This window comes from Dreissena polymorpha, chromosome 6, assembly GCF_020536995.1.
Source record: "Dreissena polymorpha isolate Duluth1 chromosome 6, UMN_Dpol_1.0, whole genome shotgun sequence".
NCBI lineage: Eukaryota > Metazoa > Mollusca > Bivalvia > Myida > Dreissenidae > Dreissena > Dreissena polymorpha.
Window position 1 is genome coordinate 102,910,722 of NC_068360.1, and position 17,554 is coordinate 102,928,275.

Consider the following 17,554-nt stretch of genomic DNA (forward strand, 5'->3'; position numbering starts at 1 on the left):
AAGGGATGATAATGCAGTCTGCACAGGCTTATAAGGGATGATAATGCAGTCTGCACAGGCTAATAAGGGATGATAATGCAGTCTGCACAGGCTAATAAGGGATGATAATGCAGTCTGCACAGGCTAATAAGGGATGATACTGCAGTTTGCACAGGCTAATAAGGGATGATACTGCAGTCTGCACAGGCTAATAAGGGATGATACTGCAGTCTGCACAGGCTAATAAGGGATGATACTGCAGTCTGCACAGGCTAATAAGGGATGATAATTTCCATGTTTTAATTGTATTTTTTTTTAAAAGGAAATTCCTTCTTTGCAAATATCAAGTTAAGGCAGAAAGTGTTTGCCCTGATTAGCCTGTGCAGACTACAAAGGCTAATCTGGGATGACACTATGTGTGGATGCATTAAGTCCTGTTGCGCTAGAACGTGACTCATTTATTCTCTCTGTGGTGTCCACCAAAAATAAAGACCTTGGTCTAATCTTGGGAGAATTTTCAATATTTTTGCACATAAACAAAGTACTGGTACTTCATAGGAAATAGATTTAATATGGTCTATAATACTACATATATTTCTATGTTTGATCTCAAATTCATGCATTACCTATCTGTGATATTTGTGATTAATAAATAATAGAAGATGTTAATATGCATTAATATATTATGATTCTTTGAAGATTCCTTTTATCCCTTATAGCCAGGCTGCTAATAATATCTAATAATATGTGTTGTGTTTTGTGAAAATTTTGCATAAGGCATGTGCGTGAAGTGTCATCTCATATCAGCCTGCCCAGTCTGCACAGGCTAATCAGGGACGACACTTCCGCTTTTATGACATTTTTCGTTAAATGAAATCTCTTCTTAGCAAAAATCCAGTTAAGATGGAAAGTGTCGTTCCTGATTAGCCTGTGTGGACACTACACACATGCATTAAGCCCAGTTTTCTCAAAACGCGGCTCATATTTCCTATTTCAGTGCGATGAGGCCAAAGAGGAACTAGAAGACATTGTGGATTTCTTGAAGAATGGGGAGAGGTTCCTGAAAATGGGAGCCAAGTTGCCAAAAGGTATTTTCCATAAACATCAAAATCAAGTTAACACTCTTTCAAACATTAGATGACAACCTATGAAATAAAAAAAAGCTGTTTATGGCTAAATTAATATCTCAATTCAAAAACAATTCCTTAAAAATTACATACTAAGTGTATAATATAATGGTGTTAAATACCCCCCTCCCCCTAAACACACAAGTAGTAAGGGGTTGATGTATGCTGTATTCGCCATGGGTGTCATATGTCTATAGACACAATCTCTTGTATGACACAATATGGTCAAAACATTTGTCTCGATGTTCAAGTGTTCATGTGTAAGTGACAAACATACTATGAACTTCTGTTTTTTTTTAAATTCAAATATCAGGAATTAAGGATAGTGCCCTACGATCTTGAGGGTCCTCTTGTTTTATCATGAGGATTTTGACTTTTGTTAAAGTTGATGTTGTATTAAGTGTTTTTGTTTGATCATTGCCCTCTTGTTCTTATTTCCCAGGTCTGTTGCTAGTAGGTAGTCCAGGTACAGGAAAGACCCTGTTGGCAAAGGCCATAGCAGGTAGGATTGTTATTTTAACTTGTTTTGCTTGTTAGTGTTAAACCTTTACCACTCAGATTACCACGCATTTTTATGCCCCCTAAGGAGGGCATATAGTGATCGCAATGTCCGTCTGTCCGTCAGTCTGTCTGTCTGTCACACTTTGCGTTTAGGTTTCGAAAAATGCTCATAACTTCTTTGTCACTTCAGATGTAACCTTCATATTTGGTATGCATGTGTATACCTTTCCATATGCACACAAATTTTGACCTCTTTGACCTTGACCTTGAGCTTAGGGTCCGCGTTTAGGTTTCAAAATCTGCATTTAGGTTTCGAAAAATGCTCATAACTTCTATGTTGCTTCAGATGTAACCTTCATATTTGGTATGCATGTGTATATGAACAAGGCCTTTCCATACCCATACAAATTTTGACCTTGACCTTGAAATTAGGGTCTGCTTTTAGGTTTCAAAATCTGCGTTTAGGTTTCGAAAAATGCTTATAACTTCTTTTAAAGCAATTTCGGGGGCATATGTCATCCTATGGAGACAGCTCTTGTTTTTACATATATTATGGTTTTAAAGGCTTCATTTCCAACCGTATGAAAGTGATGAGCTACAAACAGCATTTAACCTGAACAGACGGAGAGTTACTTGCAGGCTGTTAAGTTGTTTTTGCTGGTTGCATAAAAACATTTTAATTTTTCTTCTGAGCAGGAAGGGGCTAATTGCTTGTGAAAAAAAAGACAAGTTTCTACTGTTCTGGGATTTTCAAGTTATTATAATAGAGGGAATATAAGGTCTTGTGGCTGTAAAGGATACACTTTGACTTTTCTCAAGAAAACAAGAACTATTAATTTACAAATTTGCTGGTTGTATGTGTCATAACTGATCAATAAACAATGGAATTAGGCCACAACCATTGATTAAATGATCGCTGGATTTGCCACATGTGAAATTCTAAAATAAGATAAAGTCTACATATTACGTATCTGAAATAAGGGGGGACACTGTCTGCTTTTATGGAATTTAAGGAGGTCTCTCCCAAACAAAAATCCAGCTGAGGTAGAAAGTCTCGACCCAGATTGGTAGTGCAGAACAACAATCTGGAACCACACTTTACGCACATTTATTAAGCCCTGTTTTCCCAAAATGCAGCTCAATTACTTCCAAACTTATTAAAACCCTGATGTATGATCAGATTCCCACGTGTTTCAGGTGAGGCAGGGGTGCCGTTCTTCCATGCCTCTGGATCAGAGTTTGATGAAGTATTCGTGGGGCAAGGATCCAAACGGGTTAGAAATCTTTTCGGTACGTAATCTGGGTACATTCACTCTTTCACTCAATCATTTCACTCTGGCTTTGTGCCAAGTTTTTGGTGACTATTATTAAAAAGTATTATTAGTTAACAATTGAATAATTTTATAGTCAGTTTTCAATTAAATCTGATTGACAATAGAAAATAAATGATGACATTTAATAAATAATTTAAATAAATTATAAGGGCCCAGAAACTTAAACTCTGTTTTTCCACTACATCAATGGACGATATGTTTGCAATGATAGTGTGTAATATTATGGCATCAGATTGCAAGATACAAAAATGTATCTTATGACTATCCATCCAATATTGTGCATTGGATAATATATTTGTAAAAAAGCAAGAAAATAAAAAGATTATTGATTTGAGTGCAAGGTTGTTTTATCATTGCATTTGTGGTCATATCAAAACAAAGATTTCTATGTGTGGATCTACCACTCATGGAAATAAGCTTTTTGTGCCAACTCATGATGTTTCTGATACAATTTTACACTGAAATCAACAAACATTCTATATATATTATTGCTTAAAGGTCAGTACGGGTGAATGTTGGTTGACCATATAGTTCTCTGTCAGCCTTTTATAACCCAACCTTAGCTGTGACCTTGACCTTGTCTAAGGAAAGGCCATTCAGCACCAACATTTAGCATGTGTGTTTGTCAATCTACCGGTAATTGTTTGTGTTTGTTAAGTAAATTTTGGTTTAAAAACATCCATAATTATCTTTTTACATTTCAATATTCATTTCTTATATATAAGAACAACAATTAATTTCCATATTGGCAAGTGGATAATAAAAAATATTATTTAGTGCATAATGAGATTTTTTTTGTTGTAATACAGCATTTTTTCTATGTAAATCAATCTGTTACAGAGAACGCGAAGAAGCGTGCTCCATGCATCATATTTATAGATGAGATTGACAGTGTGGGTGGTAAGAGGACTTCAACGGGCATCACCCCTTATGCCAACCAGACTGTCAATCAGCTTCTTTCGGAAATGGATGGGTAAGTGCTGTGATCAGGCTTTGCGGTTTATAGAAGCCATATTCTGGAAAAACAGGGCTTAATGCATTTGATTAAAGTGTCATTCCAGATTAGCCTGTGCACTCCGTTCAGGCTTATCAGGGACGACTCCTTTGGCTTTTATGGTGTTGTTTGTTAAAAGGAAGCGTCTTCTAAACAAAAATCCTTTGCATGCGCAGCAGAAAGTGTGGTCCTTGATAAGACTGGGCAGAGATTACTTAATTCTGGGATATCACATTATGCACATCCATTTAGCCCAGAGCAAAACTCATAAAATTGCAGTCTCTACTGAGTTGATAATCTGTCAATAAGACCTGGCATATATTACTTTCTGAAGAATCTACTGCATATGTAAATTGTATAATTATAAATAATGACTTTGTTAACCTTTTGATACCACGTTTCCATTGTGTGTCATGGCATGTCTACATGTTCCTCATTTACATTCTTAGGGATTCATTTCTCGTCCAAACAGATAAAACTAAAATGCCCCGCCGAAGGAGGATGGTTATTGTTGTGGTCTTGTCTTTCCGTCTTTCTGTCAATAACCAATTTTTCAATTGATTTCTCAGAAACTATAAAAGATTTCAAAATAAAAGTTCATGTATGTTCAGATTTCATTGAGGAGAAGTGCCATGCACTAGAACCATAACCTTAAACTTTCTTAAATAAGAGTTATAATTGCACTTTGTTGTTTTTTGTATGATGTAACTTTTGAGCTATATAATATATATCTCAGATACTGTTCAAGGTAGCATAATAGCCTTAGCTTTTAAGTTTTTTAATATAAAACTGAGTCCATTTATAGAAGACACTGGAAGTAAGTGTCCTCAGGGTATTAATGCCATTATGGACAGCTTGCACACTGGCGCCTTTTATTGATAATAATCCCTAATACAAAAATAGTCTCCTGTTTGAGTGGACAACATTTTTGTGTTATACAAGTAACACTTAATTTTTATGATTAGTTATAAGTTCAAAATGAATATCAATTATTCAGGTTTGATTCACAAGAGAGCATAATAGTCATTGGAGCCACAAACAAGAAAGGGAATCTGGATTCGTAAGTATCCTATGATAATGATATTTCTTACTAATGCAGTTTCCAATTTTACATCTTGATGTACATTTTACATATTCACGATATTTGTAATGTTTGTAAATGACAAGTTCTGGAAAAGGGCAATGATAAGCTTGTAAGAAAGTACGGGTAAGAAAATTTAACTGACCATCATTATAGGATGGAGAAATGTGTAGAAAAAATAAATAATCTTAATACACAATATTCTCCCTGTATTTTAGAGCCTCACAATGGCTGGGCAGATTTGATTTGCATCAACATTGTTATGACTAAGCCCAAATGCAATCAGGACGGCGTTAACTAATCTACCATCTGTATTGTAGGGCCCTACTGCGGCCCGGCAGGTTTGACATGGAGGTACATGTGCGGCCCCCAGACAACGATGGCAGGAAGGAGTTGTTCCGTCTCTATCTGTCCAAGTGCAAACATGATGGCAGTGAGTAGTTCAAGTGGGGATTAGTATTAGGAACCAATGTCTGGGGTGTCATAATGACATCGAAACCAGTGTCTTGGGTGTCATAATTACATGGGAACCAATGTCTGGGGTGTCTTTTTCACTAAGATAAACCAAGGCTCCGCTGATGTCATTGTTAGTGTGGGAACGATGCTTGTGAGGATGGATTTCCATGATTGACACAAATCTGAAATGACACCTGTGTAGTGTATGGAATGCTGAACATTTATCATTGATTTTCATACATAGAAACCTTATTAGAAGAATCCATTTGGGACTGCATTACGTTGGTGTCAGGGTGATGTATGTAAATAATAAAACTGAGGTTGAGGCATGGCTTTTTTAAAATTTTAGTTTTGTAGGAATGTCCATGTAACTTTTGTTTTACATCAAATTCAGTTTAAATTGTACTCTGTTTTTACTTGTCAGTATAGTATATATTATGTAGAATAGAACAGAAAGTTTTTATCTGTTTTTCCATGTTTATTTTTTAGAAATCAACATTGATTCTTTGGCAAAACAGACAATCGGAATGACAGGTATTTTTTCATTTTTAGCTCGACTATTATGTATGAAATATATATAATGGAGCTATCCTACTCACCCCGGCGTCGGCGTGAGCGTGCAAATGTTAAAGTTTGCGTACCACCCCAAATATTTCCTATGTCCCTTGACATATTGCTTTCATATTTTGCATACTTCTTTACCAACATGACTCCAACCTATAAACAAGAGCAGACAACTGTATCAAGCATTTTGTAAGAATTATGGCCCTTTTTCCACTTAGAATATGCATATTATTGATAACTCTATGTTAAAGTTTGTGTACCACCTCAAATATTGTCAATGTCCCTTGACATATTGCTTTTATATTTTGCATACTTCTTTACCAACATGACCCCAACCTATAAACAAGAGCAGACAACTGTATCAAGCATTTTGAAAGAATTATGGCCCTTTTTCACTTAGATTTCTTATGTTAAACTTTGTTTACCACCTCAAAGATTTTCTATGTCCCTTGACATATTGCTTTTATATTTTGCATACTTCTTTACCAACATGACCCCAACCTATAAACAAGAGCAGACAACTGTATCAAGCATTTTGTAGGAATTATGACCCTTTTTTGTCTTTGAAACTTTGAATATTTTGTTAAATTTTGTGTTAAGATCCACTTTACTTCTTAAGTATTAAGGCTATTGCTTTCAAACTTCAAATACTTTCTTACTATCATAATGTTACTGTACCTGGCAAGTTGAATATGACTTTGACCTTTGAATGACCTTGATTCTGTAGGTCAAATTAATAAATTTTGCTTAAATTGCCATAACTTCTTTATTTAAGATCAGATATCATGTTTCATACTTTGACAAAACAACACTTACCTGACATACCACAAAGGACTCCACCCAAACTATCCCCCAAGCCCCATCCGAATCCCCCCCCCCCCAATTTTTTATATATTTAAAAAAAAAAACATTTTCTTTTTTTTCTTTTCGTTTTGAAGATCATCTTTTAAATGACCACACACCACACACCCACAATATACCCCCCTCTCCATGATGGCTTGCGTTATACTGTCAAGCACTCGAATAGTCGAGCGTGCTGTCCTCTGACAGCTCTTGTTCAATATAACATCAATATTCATTTAAAAGAAGCAGGTAGTATTTGTTTTGCACCTTCTTGTCACTTGGTTGGTAGTTAGGTCGATTGGTAAGTAAGTTTGCTGTAGACTTTCATTTCGGTGGGATACCATGGTTGCATGGATTTGTTTACATAAAATTTTGTTGATTGCTATCGTAACACATATTTGTTGAATCATAAATGTGTTGATTTCTCATTGCGTTCATGACAAATATGTACTCTATTGTTGATCCTAACACCCCTTTTGCCCACTTAAAATAATTGAAAACAACAACATGTCAATAACCCATAGTTTCAGATTCTTAAGGTCTAAGTATCACAATAATAAGAGTCTTTAAAGCCTAGTGCAGTATCTAATTAGCAAGATAATCTGTTGATGCAGTAATCAGCATGGCAACAAACAGGCCAATTGCCCAGGGCTTTTTTCTGCTTTAGCAGGGACCTTATATGGGTCCCTTCCTCCAAGAGACAGGAAACTTACCCCAATATTTTTAGCTCACCTGAGCACAAGGTGCTCATGGTGAGCTTTTGGGATCGCCTTTTGTCCGACGTCTGTCGTGCGTCGTCAACATTTTACCTTGTGAACACTCTAGAGGCCACATTTCTTATCCAATCTTCATGACACTTGGTCAGAACATTTGTCCCGATGATACCTCGACTGAGTTTGAAACTGGGTCACCCTGGGTAAAAAACTAGGTCACTAGATCAAAAAAAGAACAACCTTGTGAACACTGTAGAAGTCACATTTGATGCCCAATCTTCATGTAAATTTTGCCAAAATGTTTGCCTAAATGATATGTTGGTTGAGTTCAAAAATGGTTCTTGTCCGTTGAAAAACATGGCCGCCAGGGGGCGGGGCAGTATTCCTTATATGGCTATAGAGAAACCTTTGAACACTCTAGAAGTCACAATTTTTGCCCTATCATCATGAAACTTGGTCAAAACACTGGTAACATTGATATCTCGAACAAGTTCGAAAATGGTCCAGATCGGTGAAAAAACATGGCAGCCAGGGGGTGGGGCAGTTTTCTATATATGTATATAGTGAAAACATGTGAACCCTCTAGAAGTCACATTTTTGGTCCAATGTTCATGAAATTTGGTCAGAACATGTGTTTTCTGGATATGACGGTTGAGTTCGAAAATGGTTTGGATCGGTAAAAAAGCATGGCTGCTTGGGGGGGAGGGGTCATTTTCCTTATATTTATATAGTAAAGCTGCTTGTGAACACTAGTTTAGCATGTCAAGGGAAGTAACTGCAAAATGGCTTTTGAAAAATTATGTTGAATTGACAGAGTTGTCTCCCTTTTTAAAATATTATTTTTAAGCACATGAAGATTAAGTGGAATTAATTATAAATGATAGTTTTACATTCTGGAAGATAGCAAGCTTTTGAACATGTTTTTTATTGTTTGATGATTCTGTACAATATGGCATTCTTTTGTTAAACAATTAAAGCAAGACTATACGATTTTTATATGTGTTAAATATATTGATAAATACATGTTACAATAACACAAAATAGGCAAGACATTGAAGACGATTTTCATAAAATGCAGCAAAGACAAATTAGCGCCCTGAGCCGATGGTGACGAAGATATTTCGTAAACATTTTCCTACAATAATTAAGGATTCGTCTTTTTATTAGGATCGGAGTTAGTGTTTGTGTGTCGTACGAATAGACATTGCTGCAGGAATTTAAAAACAACCATTAAACTAAATGAAGATACACATCGTACATGCAGATATACATTCTGGCGAATTCGACTTTACAGACATTTTTGATTTCAGTATTAAATATCTGGCTTCTTTCGCATTTTTCGACACATGTTCTTCTTAACTTTTATTTTAAATTATATTGAAAATGACCTTGTTAACACTCTAAAAGTCACATTTATTTTCTGATCATCATGAAACTTCGGCTGAAGATTTGTCCCAATGATATCTTGGATGAGTTCAAAAATGGTTTTTGTTGCTTTTAAAACATGGCCACCAGGGGCGGGGCTTTTTTTCCTTATATGGCTATATATGGCTTTTGTAAAACCTTATTAACACTCTAGAGGCCACATTTATTGTCCAATCTTCATGAAATTTGGTTAGAAGATTGGTCTCAATGATATCTTGGTTGAGTTCGAAAATAATTATGTTTGCTTGGAAAACATGGCTTCCAAATAGCGGGGCATTTTACCATATATGGCTATAGTAAAATCTGATTAACACTCTAGAGGCCACATTTACTGTCCGATCTTCATGAAACTTGGTCAGAAGATTTATCCCGATAATATCTTGGAAGTGTAAAAAAACTGATGCCAGTTGGTTGAAAAACATGGCTGCCAGGGGGCGGGGCATTTTTCCTTATATGGCTATAGTAAAATCTTGTTAACACTCTAAAGATTTATTTTTTGATCTTCTTGAAACTTGGTCAGAAGATTTGTCCCAATAATATCTTGTTATTCTAGGTGAGCGACTTTTATTTATATTGTAAAATAGCTTGTGAACACTCTAGAAGTCACATTTTTGGCCTAATCATCATTAAATTTGGTCAAAACATTGGTTATGTGGATGCCTCAGACGAGTTTGAAAATAGTCGTGAACATTTGAAAAATATGGCCATAATAACAGAGGATTATTATGTTGATGATTGGTTGGGGATGAAGTGCAACAAACGTATTTTTTCCATCTGAAAACGCTTTTTTAAATTATCTCAAAATTTTAAGTAGTAATATTGATTTCACAGAAAATTACTTAGGGGAGAAACAACTGTATATAACAGTTTAGAGTCAGGCCCCAAATTCCTGTGCTTGCCACTTTTCACACATTTTGTTGCATGTAATTTAATGACGCAGACCAATGAAATAACCATTAGCCACAGCAGGTACCTTATTATCTCTGACAGTTGCATGATGCCTATCCCCTTGTTTACAGCCCTTTGCAGTGAACAGCATGGAACAGCAATTGCTATACAGTGGTATCAATATAGAGATAAACACATAAATACATCTGTCTGGCATTTATTTTCGTATAAAAATCAGCATGCTGACTGCATAAAAAGAACTGATTACAACATTGAAGCAAGCTCTTGAATAAGCAAAAAATGTACTTATATATTTCTAAGAAAGGTTTATACAATATATATATAAATTTAATGGGCATGATATTTCATATTTCTTAGCTTTAAGTACAGTGATGCCTGATTGAACTTACTCAATATGGCTATTATTTAACTTATAACTATCACAAATACCCAGTGTGTATTATGAATATCAAGAAGAAAAAGTAAATATACGTATGTAAAAAAATCCTTTACAGCTTAGGCAACAACTGTTGTCAAAATTCAATTATATTGATCAATAAAAAATAGATTGAAATATTCTCCAACTTTACTGTTGAACATTTATTGACAAAAAACTATCGTGTCTACATGTACACATATCATATCGTAGATATACTTTGTTCAAGAATTAAAGAGATAGATAAAATGTCCTTAAAACCAACTATTTGCGATACTTATGATATTAAATGCAGCTTGTATTTGAGAATAAATTTCACAATTAAAATGCATTTTAGTTTTGAATTGGTTGTAAATAAAGAGTAGACGCGTAGAGGGATTGTTTACAAACAACACTTACAAATGTGAATAATTAACAAAAATTTACTCTTAAATGAAGTATGAAATTTCATTTTAAATCATAAATACAGATTGATATACAAAAGTCATGTAGGCCTACATGGATGATTTGTGAAATACAGTATTATGTGAAAGTCAGAAATACTATTATTCTAATTAGTTTTATATACAGAGGTATGTCATGTATGATATGTGAAATGCAGTATTACTTGAAAATCAGAGTATCATTGTTCTAAATAACTTTAAATGGAAAAACAGTGAAAACTTATTTTAATAATAGAGCACACTAAGTCTGTTCTACCGCCTGTCTGCTCAGCACTCGTCCTCTTTTGAAGATTTGACACTAAATAATCAAACTATAAAGCCCAAGTTAAGTATGTACGCTCGTCTGTTTGAAGTACTTTTATTATTTTGAACTCCACCTTCCCAGAATAGTTTAGTTCCTTTGGGTCTCAGGTGAGCGCTCAGGGCCCATGGCCCTCTTGTTTTTAAAATCTTGCAATGTTTGCCAAATTTTAATTTTACTTCAGAAATGTTTTTCCCATTTCTCAGTTTTGTGAATATTTTTTCCCCTAAAATTGAAGCCGAGGCCCTTTCCCCTCATCAAGAAAAAAAGCACTGAATTACCCAACTTGTCTTGTCTAAAAGTAATACAAACAGCTGTGTTATTTATGATAGTTTGAAAGACTATAACGCATGACAATTTATGAGGTAACAAACGGCAAAATGATACATGCTGACTATACAGCAAATTGCACCTTTAAGATATTATGTCAGTTTATTCTGTTTGTTTGTGATGAAAACAATAAGATTAATAGATCCAAATAATTTAAGTCCAGAATTTACAGAATTATCGAAGACTTCCCTATTCAGCTTCTAGACAGATAATTCTTATTCAATTTAAATGTGAAACAAAATTGATATCTCATTTACAGTCGGTTTCCTTCCTTTAAGGCTAGCGTCACAGCTAATTGGATATATTTTGGGCATAAGACTGTGAACATAAAATTTCTACAAACATTTGAATTGTGTGGATGAGAGAACCCCCAAAAACCCTCCCAAATTAGTGTTAAACAAAAAATATTAGGTTCACAGTATTTAGAAAATGCTTTGACCTACGAATATGCATGCAGAAATTTAATTTTGAGATCACCTTGAGTTGAACCCTGTAATGGGGATAGGGCATTTTCCTCCCTTGAGGTGGTTTTTGTATCCCAACTGTGTATGGTGGTTACATTGGAGAAAAAAATACATAATTAAATTTTGATTTTGTGATCAGATGATGGAAGGTCAAGGCATGAGCTTTTATCAATACATGAGTTGTGCACAATATCTAGAAAATGCTTTAACATATGGAAATCTTGCAGATTACTTGACAGGAAAGAAAGATGCCTACCGGTATTCATTTTAAGAATACAAAATACAAAATGGCAGTTGAAATGTAACTAACTTTTAATATAACATAAAGATTTTATGAGGTTGAATGTCTTCACTCATGTTGCCAGGTATATTATCAGATATATTTTTAAAATAGATATTATCTATATCTATTTTTACAGGTAGATATTGATTAATCATTCATACTCTCAGTGCCTATGTATACACATAAAGAATGGAAAAAGTAAATAATAAAACAGAGACTGTGAAACTATGTTTGTCTGGCAATTGCAGGAGCAGACATTGCCAATCTTGTAAACCAGGCTGCCATAATCGCAACCTTGAAGGGGGGCAGCCATGTGACTATGGATGACCTTGCAGAAGCCAGAGACAAGGTCACAATGGGTAGGTGCTTGGTAGGACTAATAAGGATGTTCTTAAGTCAATGATTTGAAATATATTTTTTTAGTCCCATAGGAGACTTATGGTTTTCGCTCTGTGCGTCTGTGATTCTGTCACACTTTTCTGGATCCTGTGATAACTTTAAAAGTTTTTAATATTTGTTCATAAAACTTGGAACATGGATAGATGGAAATATAGACATTATGCACGTCATTTCATTTTGTTCCTATGTCTTAAATTCTGGTTGCTATGGCAACAAATAGACTAGAAATACTGCGAAAATGGTGGTTTTCTGGATCCTGCGATAACTTTAAAAGTTCTTAATATTTTTTCACGAAACTTGGAACATGGATAGATGGCAATATTGACATTATGCACGTTATTTCATTTTGTTCCTACGTCAAAAATTCTGGTTGCTATTGCAACAAATATATTTTTTTAATATCTGAAAATGTTGGAATTTCTGACAATGGTGGAGTCGGTAGGGGACTTATATTGCTTGACAATAGTCTTGTTTAAATTGTAAGGTATTATCCTGAAAAAGAGTATATAGAAAAATTGGGCTTAAAATATTCAGATATTTGTAAATGCAGTTGTTTGTCAACAACATCAAACTTGACCTGTTTGTATGATGTTACACCAACATATGAAAAACAGCTGAAGTATGTGAATCTATTCATGAGTACTACTTATTGTCATGTTTTTAGAATAAAATAAATCTTGCTGAAATGGTTTGTAACTAAAGCAGAACTTTTCAGGATTTCCATAATGATTCACATTGAAAAAAATTATTATTTGATAAGAATGATCATTTGGAAACCAATTCAAGTTGAATTAGGGTGATAACTTCGTAAACATTCAGTGTTTTTCAATCAAACTGGAATTATACATGAATTAATTGAAATCAAAGCAGAGTTATTATTTGGAACTCCAGTTTGTATAGATTCTTTGGTTAAATAGTTATCTGTAGCCATGATAAAGCTTGACATGTACGGTATGACTTTATAGAACACATTATTTACCAAAATAATACTGTAGGCTGGGTATTTAGGGTACTATAGGGTATTTAGTCAATGTTAAAATAAAAATTACGTGCATTTAGAAGAAAATTACATGAGATTACTTGCATTCTAGCAACCACAAGCCTGTTTTAGAAGTTACATATAAATAACCATTTTAAGCATTACTTTTTTGCATTTTATATTTCTATATTTTTGGGGGTAAGGACAGTTTTTGAAATTTTTGAATACCGTTTAAAGAGAGTGCATGTAAACTGGCACATAGGGGGTGTGATTTCTCCTCCTTTCAGCTGATGTCCTCCGTTTCAATGTCAAATAATTTTGAAGATAGTCATTAACTTAGCGAGATAAAAATGCAAATAAAGAGTTGAGTTGAAACCTGAAAGTTGGTTAGGGCATTTTCCCGTCTTGAGGTGGTTCTTAAATCACAAGCCTGCACACTTTCAGGTCCTGCTTGGAAGAACAAGAAGATAGATGAGGAGGAGCTATGGCGGACAGCGTACCATGAGGCCGGTCACACAATCGTGGCGTACTTCACAGACCATGCCCTGCCCCTTCATAAAGTGACCATCGAGCCCAGGGGAGAGGCTCTTGGAGTGGTAAGTGTGCACTGAAACACAATCAAGTGTTGATTCAATATAATTAAGTCATGCTCTGTGAAATCTGGGCTTATTGCTTGTGCATATTGTGTCATCCCAGATTAATCTGTGTAGTACTCACAGTTGCTGTAGATTCATAGTTAAGTGTTTGGGCTGCTACTCTAGGGTAAAGGAAGACCCCTTTTGACTTTAAGGCCAAAAGGTCTAAGTCTCAGCGACTTGAAATATAAAATATGTTTCCGCACAATACACAATATCTTGAAATGCTTCGACATGTGACTTATAGATTGTGTCATTGTGTCTACTTGTATCTAGTACCTCATAATAATTTCTGCATTTAAACAATGTCAGCAACAGACAATGGAGTACCTCATAGTAATTCCTGTATGCAGACAATGTCAGTATCAGACGATGTTATCTACTCTAATGTAGTCTCTCACAATAATTTCTGCTTGCAGACAATGTCAGTACCAGACAAAGAGCCGTATGGGATGACGCGTGCCCAGTGTCTTGCCAGGATGGATGTTGGAATGGGTGGCCGAGCTGGAGAGGAGTTGAAATATGGAGTGGAGTTTGTAGGAAATGGTAAGGGCTGTGTTGATCTTGTATTTAGTGCAAATAACTTCTTTTAACCCTTTGTCCCTTTCACACTCTGATACAAAGTGAAAAATGAGAAACTCACGGTATTTTCAGGTTTTATGCTATTTGCTGCTGATCAGTATCTTTAGGTTTGGAAATGAAGCCTTTGAAACTTAAATCTTTTAAGAATTGTTTTAATTTAATGTGATTTTCTAACGGACTGCAAACAGGTTAAAATGTCATCAAAGTGGGATAGGGTTGAATAAACTATTAATGTAATAAATATTCCATGTTTCACACTTTTTGCCCCTACCATTGAAACCGGAGGGGACTAATGGTTTGCGCTCTGTGTGTCGTCAGTCAGTCAGTCAGTCTGTCACACTTTTCTGGATCCTGGGATAACTTTAAAAGTTCTTCATATTTGTTCATTAAACTTGAAACATGGATAGATGGCAATATGGAGATTATGGACGTCATTTCATTTTGTTCCTACGTCAAAAATTCTTGACACTCTAGAAGTCACAATTTTTGCCCAATCATCATGAAACTTGGTCAAAATATTGGTTTTATTGATATCTCGGATGAGTCCTTAAATGGTACAGATTGGTGAAAAAACATGGCCGCCAAGGGCGGGGCAGTTTTCTCTACATGTATATAGTGAAAACATGTGAACACTCTAGAAGCCACTTTTTTGGTCCTATCTTCATGAAATGTGGTCAGAACATTTGTTTCCTGGATATGACGGTTGAGTTCGAAAATGGTTCGGATCGGTAATAAAACATGGTCACCAGGGGAGGGGGGCATTTTCTATACATTATATAGTAAAAAAAGCTTGTGAACACTCTAGAAATCACATTTTTTGCATAATCATCATGAAATTTTGTCTAATCATCGATTTTATAGATATCTCGGACGAGTTCGAAAAATGGTCATGATGGGTGGAAAAACATTGCCACCAGGGGGTGGGGCAGTTTTCTCTATTTGTATATAGTGAAAACATGTGAAAAGTCTAGAAGACACATTTTTTGTCCAATCTTCATGAAATTTGGTCAGAACATTTGTTTTTGAAAATGGTTCGGATTGGTAAAAAAAACATGGCCAGGGTCTTTTTCCTTATATTAGATATTAAAAAAAGCTTGTTAACACTAGAAGTCACATTTTTTGTATCCAATCATCATGAAAAATGGCCAAAGCATGGGTTTAATGGATAACTTGGTTGAGATTGAAAATATTCGTGATCAGTGAAAAACCATATGTATATAGTGAAAACATGTGAACAGTCTAGAAGACACATTTTTCATGAAATTTGTTGGTCAGAACATTTTTTTCCTGTATACAACGGTTGATTTCAAAAATGGTTTTGATCCATCTAGTACCAGTAACATGACCGCCAGGGAGGGTCATTTTCCTTTTATTTATATACTAAAAAGTTTTTGAACAATCTAAAAGTCACATTTTTTGGCCAATCATCATGAAACTTGGTTAAAACATTGGTTTTATTGATATGTCGGATGAGTTTGAAAATGGTTGTGATCAGTGGAAAAACATGGCCGTGAGAGGGTATGGGGCAGTTTTCTCTATATGTATGTAAGAAGCATTTTCCTTATATATATATATTTAAAAAAATCTGGGAATTAAAAACATGGCCGCCAGGGTGGGTGGGGTAATTTTCTGTATTGTGAATACTTTGGAACACCTTATTTTTAAAGTCAGTTTTGTCATACCAATAATTTGAAATATTTGCTGAAGAGTTTTAATCTTTGTTTCTTTCCATCTTAGTCTCTCAGGTGAGCGACCCAGGGCCATTTGGGGCCTCTTGGCTAATTTTACTTTTGATTGCATTGAGATTTCAATTGTGTTTATTTTAGCTTGAACACTTGTACAGAATATGAAATACTTAAAATAGCCTCAGTGTTGGTACTTTAAAAACTTTAACTTCAATGAAACTTGTGGCAATTATTATTTCATACTGTCCAATACTCCTGTACCGTCTGCTTTGTATACTGAATTTACCAAGGAAATCAGTCGGTCTTATTGGGTCACGTGCCATGTTTGGGAATACGTTTCACTTCTGTGACAATATGTAGTTTCTTTTATTTTAATTAAATTGTGTGTTTTTATATTTGATCAAAGGTGCTTCTAGTGACTTCCAAATGTGCACTGCTATGGCAACACTTATGGTCAAGAAGTGGGGAATGTCTGAAAAGGTATTTGTACTTGTATCTTGCATAATAAAAGTTGCATTTGAAAATAACTGTTTTATTTATTTTCAAGTGCATACAAATTTACTGCATAATTAGGCACTTATAGATTTCTATTTCTTTTTTATAGATCTTAATGAAAAATTGACTGATGTAGAATGCTTTGTACTTTTTTTATCAAAGATAAGTGAAGGATTTAGTAAAGTAGGGGGAGAGTATAGGTAAAGAAGTGACATAACACTTCAGATATCAAATATACTATAATTGCCACTTTATTGACTAGTTTAAATCGTGTCTTGCGGTTGTTCTCTTTCATTATTAGGTTGGCAAGCGAGTGCACTCTGACCCCAATGATGGTAACCTGATACAGGTGAATGAAACTAGTCCGGAGCTGCAGAAGCTCATAGACAATGAAATCAACAGATTTCTGGAAGTAAGTAGGCTCATAGATCATTTAGAGTGCACAGAAATCCATGATGTATACCATTTCGTCCAAAAATCATGCTTGTATTAACCCTTTCTCCCATAAGTAGCAAAGTGAAAATGGCTTTTGCAACCAGCATAAAACAAGAACAGCCTGCGAGTAACTCGCAGTGTGTTCAGGTTTTATGCTGTTTGCTGCTCATCAGTATCCAAGG

General features: G+C 35.0%; 1 protein-coding gene across 1 annotated transcript in view; it reads left to right on the top strand.

Annotated features, from left to right (window-relative positions):
• Positions 1-17,554, top strand: part of LOC127833442 (ATP-dependent zinc metalloprotease YME1 homolog) — a 37,859-nt gene that overhangs the window by 18,345 nt on the left and 1,960 nt on the right. The window contains exons 8-19 of the mRNA XM_052358710.1: positions 977-1,067; positions 1,549-1,608; positions 2,805-2,897; positions 3,782-3,914; positions 4,933-4,995; positions 5,337-5,449; positions 5,962-6,006; positions 12,411-12,521; positions 13,985-14,136; positions 14,595-14,721; positions 16,849-16,922; positions 17,239-17,349. Of these exons, the coding sequence (XP_052214670.1) occupies positions 977-1,067; positions 1,549-1,608; positions 2,805-2,897; positions 3,782-3,914; positions 4,933-4,995; positions 5,337-5,449; positions 5,962-6,006; positions 12,411-12,521; positions 13,985-14,136; positions 14,595-14,721; positions 16,849-16,922; positions 17,239-17,349 (1,173 nt within the window). The remainder of the gene's footprint in view (positions 1-976; positions 1,068-1,548; positions 1,609-2,804; positions 2,898-3,781; positions 3,915-4,932; positions 4,996-5,336; positions 5,450-5,961; positions 6,007-12,410; positions 12,522-13,984; positions 14,137-14,594; positions 14,722-16,848; positions 16,923-17,238; positions 17,350-17,554) is intronic.